The sequence below is a fragment of the Limulus polyphemus genome, unplaced genomic scaffold (assembly GCF_000517525.1).
Source record: "Limulus polyphemus unplaced genomic scaffold, Limulus_polyphemus-2.1.2 Scaffold7824, whole genome shotgun sequence".
Taxonomy (NCBI): domain Eukaryota; kingdom Metazoa; phylum Arthropoda; class Merostomata; order Xiphosura; family Limulidae; genus Limulus; species Limulus polyphemus.
Window position 1 is genome coordinate 31,297 of NW_013673434.1, and position 4,330 is coordinate 35,626.

Consider the following 4,330-nt stretch of genomic DNA (forward strand, 5'->3'; position numbering starts at 1 on the left):
TAGTTGTGTTTTAAAGAAAGTTCTGTAAGGGATAAATTACTTCAACAACAATAATCAGATTCACAGGTGTGTTTTAAAGAAAGTTCTGTAAGGGATAAAGTACTTCAACAACAATGGTCAGATTCATAGTTGTGTTTTAAAGAAAGTTCTGTAAGGGATAAATTACTTCAACAACAATAATCAGATTCACAGGTGTGTTTTAAAGAAAGTTCTGTAAGGGATAAAGTACTTCAACAACAATAATCAGATTCACAGGTGGGTTTAAAAAAGTTCTGTAAGGGATAAAGTACTTCAACAACAATAGTCATATTTATAGGTGCATGTGTAGTTTTAGATGTATTAGAGTTTTATGGGTCTCAAAACAAACTGTGAAACAGTTTACAAAGCAATCACCATAATACAACATCATTCTTTGTAGTGACCATGAAATTAACTTAATTCTTTCTTCTCCATTGTTATGTTATATCATATGTCAGAAGAAATTTCTTTTCATACATTATTTTACTTTGCAAAGTTTGTATAACCTCACAAGTGTTCGTTACGGTTTCCGAAATCATGGGCAGACTTTCAGATGTTTCGTGACACGCGTTGCGTAAAGGTTGAAGTTCTGCGTCATATGTTATGTTTATGGGAATTTAAAAAAAAAACATTTGATCGTTTCCAAAATAAGAGTGGAACTCGTATACGTGTTTGTTAATGTTTTAAAATGATGAAGTTTAGAGAGCATTTTTATGTGATTTTTAAAGGAACTTTGATATTTTATAACAGTTGGTGTACCCTATGACAAGTGAGCTTTAAATGAATCACTATATTTACAGAATAATATTTTAAGTTGTACTGCAGCAAGATATTAAGTAGTTTTTTTCAACTGGTTTACAAATTTCTAACAACTTGAAGATTAACTGTTTTATGTAACCATTACAAATATAGCATATTTGTAGCTACTGCAAATTCCATTAACAAACAAAGAGTTGATATTCTTATAACAAGAACACATGTAAAGGGAAACAGTGTAATATGAAATGCTTGTTTGAAGTATTGTTAAGCTTTCCATTCTTTTAGGGACATAAAAGCTGGAAATATATTGTTAGGCAAAGATGGAACAGTACAAATAGCTGGTAAGTTTAGAAGATGATTCAACTCAATAATTTTTTTTTATTTGTTCATTTAGATGAGAAATCTTTCAAAATCACTAAAACTCATTTCATTGGCAGTAAATTTAAAATTATTATACAAACAGTCAGTGATTTTTAAAAAGCATGACGAAATTGAGAAGTTGGTAAACCATTTAAGTAAAAAATATTTCTTAACAGTAGCGTAAAAGAAAAATTGTATTTGAAATTAAAAATTAAATGTTTCATTAGTTAAAGTCTTATCACTGTATTATTATGAATACTTAATGTAAAGTCATGTAGTAGAACAGCTGAGAATGTGTTGTTGTTTTTAGGAGAAAGGAAAAATCGGTAAAACATCTGAATATAAGTGATACGTAATTGTGGTTCTTTTTCATTTGTTATGAAAATTCATCTTTATTTTTTAATGTCACATTGAAAATTACCTGGAATTGTTAGTACAGGTATATATAAGAAACGGTAATTATTGCCGACACTGTAATAAATAATTAGCTTGCAAATAACAATTTACTTGGGTTGAGCAACAGGTATTTTACTGTACATTTGCTGTGGCCAATTGCTATGATTGAATGGTGCCTTACTGGTAAAACCATTGTCAGAATAAGTGAAATGTACAATTTTCTTTGCTTTTCCTCAATTCTGTATATGTATGTATGTTGTTATTGTGTACAGATCAGGTGTGTTTCTTTTTCAGCCAACTTCTAGAGGGGAATACAAAAAATTTTGGTTTCTACGGCTGATTTGAAACGTAGATAAGAGCAACTGCTTAGAGCTATTTAGAATGTATATTTCATACCTGTACGCAATAAAAATCACTGACGTTTTATTTCTAATTAACACACTTTCAATATTAGCTCAGAAATTATCAACCTTTTTGCAGAAAAATGTAAATTCCTTGTTTCAAACGCTGCATCAACTTCCAGATTTTGGTGTTAGTTCGTGGTTGGCCACTGGTGGTGACCTTTCTCGTCAGAAAGCTCGACATACGTTTGTCGGTACGCCTTGTTGGATGGCTCCGGAAGTAATGGAACAGGTAATAAAGTTGGGCATGATTTAAAAAAAAATGGGATATTACAATATTTTTTGATTAATATTCTAAATGTTTTGAGTTATAACAGAATGTCCTTTTAATTTTGGAAACTTTGTTTGTAATCTTTAAAAGTGTGAATACACGGAAAAGAAGAAAGATAGTAACATATGTACATTTTAGTGTCTAAAAGTGTCACCTGAAATCCTTAAATCTTAGCTTAATAAGAAATAGGAATACAAGTTCCTTAGCTTTACTTTAACTTTCCTTGAATGTTTTATTTCTCTTTGATCTCCATAATTGTGTAAAGGTAGACTTAAAAAAAACAACAACTGAAAATGCATATGAAAGTATCTTTGTCAGCATTTTTGTAAATGTATAGAATTTTCAGATTTGTTAGCATGAAAATCACCTTTCACTCAGACTGACTCAGTAAAGGCTTTACAAATTCACGTAAATATATTTTGTAAAACTACTTTATTGAAAACATCTGATTTTTGTGTGTGTGTGTACAACAGACTTGTAATGTTTACTTAAACCTTGCCCAATTACAGGAAGATAAACGTAGTAAACTCAGAATTATAGTAAACATTATGTATAGTTTCACACATACAGGGTTGGTTTATGAAATAATTTGTAATTTATGTGAGAGAGATTTTACAATGTTACTATGTACATTTTCTGCCATAACAATCTCATGATTACTTTTACACATAGAACGTATTAAAATAGATTTAGGCTTAGATGTTCGAAACCTTGTTTATATGTCCAAAAGGTTTTAAAACTGCGTGTAAGACAAACTATGACCTTCTTTAAATTTAGTAAACTGCTACTATCAATATAATTTTAAGATAAATGATGTGTTTTTTAAATCTCGGTCTCTTGTGACCACAACATTTAAATGTCTTGTATTGTTTCATTTACTGATAGATTAATGTCTGATCTTTAAATCTCCTTGGAAACAGTGTGTTGTAGAAATAATGATAATTTTTCTTAATACAAACCTTATTCTACCTCGGTGTTTCTCAACCCGGGCGGTACGGCCCCCTAGTAGGCATTTTAAAATTGGTGGTGTGGCAGGGGGATGGACAGAAAAGTTTTGAGTGTTTCAAAGTTATATTTATTAAACTTAAACCATAAGAATTGACTATTATTGCCTTACAATTTTCATTTTAATGGTTTAAAACTTTATTAGAAGAAGACGCTAGTGTTCATTGTTTGCCGAAGGGGCCTCTGTGGCAAAAAAAAGGTTGGGAAATACTACAGTCTACTTGTTAACTACATGTTATATATGAATCTGTTTGTAGCCAAATTTTTATGTAGTATAACTTGGTAATTAGTTGGTTTAACAGTATACTCTGAAGTACTTTGCTGTTTTTTGATCTTGTAAGTTCCTAGGTTTATGTATAGAAATTAAAGTTAAGGTTTAAAGTAGAAGAACATTTTATCTTGTTCCTAAATGTTTCATACTAATGGTTTGATTAACTCAAACGTATCAAAATTCCTTAGTAATAACATCTTTAATAATTTTTCACTCGTCGAAGAGGCTGCTGTTAATTACACTTTTGTTTTTGTGTCCAGCGAGAGCTTATAAAGTAAAGAATGTAACCTGAAATCAACGATCATGGGAACATTATTATTTGTTTAAAATAACTGACTGATTAAGGAAATGAAAATATCTTATATTATTATTTTAGGTAACAGGATACGACTTCAAAGCAGACATCTGGAGTTTTGGAATTACAGCTATTGAACTAGTTACTGGAACTGCACCTTACCATAAGTACCCACCCATGAAGGTGAGCTCATTTCTTCCTATTTCAGGGTATCTGTGAAACCACGGTTGTTATCTAGTTGTTTTATCATAATGAATAAATGTAGCTGCATTTCCTTAATGCAGTATTATGATCTTTAAGTTTTCCAAGAGACAAATAAACCAGTAACTCGTATTGCAATTAAAGCATTCTATGGTGGGGTAACTTTTATAAATAAAACATGCATGGAAGTCTACAAAGAATACCTAAAATCATTCTATGGTGGGGTAACTTTTATAAATAAAACGTGCATGGAAGTCTACAAAGAATACCTAAAATCATTCTATGGTGGGGTAACTTTTATAAATAAAACGTGCATGGAAGTCTACAAAGAATACCTAAAATCATTCTATGGT

The 4,330-nt window shown here is 30.5% G+C and overlaps 1 protein-coding gene across 1 annotated transcript in view; it reads left to right on the forward strand.

The window, feature by feature from the left end:
* Window positions 1–4,010, forward strand: part of LOC106474894 (STE20/SPS1-related proline-alanine-rich protein kinase-like) — a 21,181-nt gene extending 17,171 nt beyond the window's left edge. Inside the window, exons 4-6 of the mRNA XM_022403170.1 lie at window positions 1,063–1,118; window positions 2,057–2,166; window positions 3,858–4,010. Of these exons, the coding sequence (XP_022258878.1) occupies window positions 1,063–1,118; window positions 2,057–2,166; window positions 3,858–3,995 (304 nt within the window). The 3' untranslated portion in view covers window positions 3,996–4,010. The remainder of the gene's footprint in view (window positions 1–1,062; window positions 1,119–2,056; window positions 2,167–3,857) is intronic.
* Window positions 4,011–4,330: the final 320 nt, after the last annotated feature.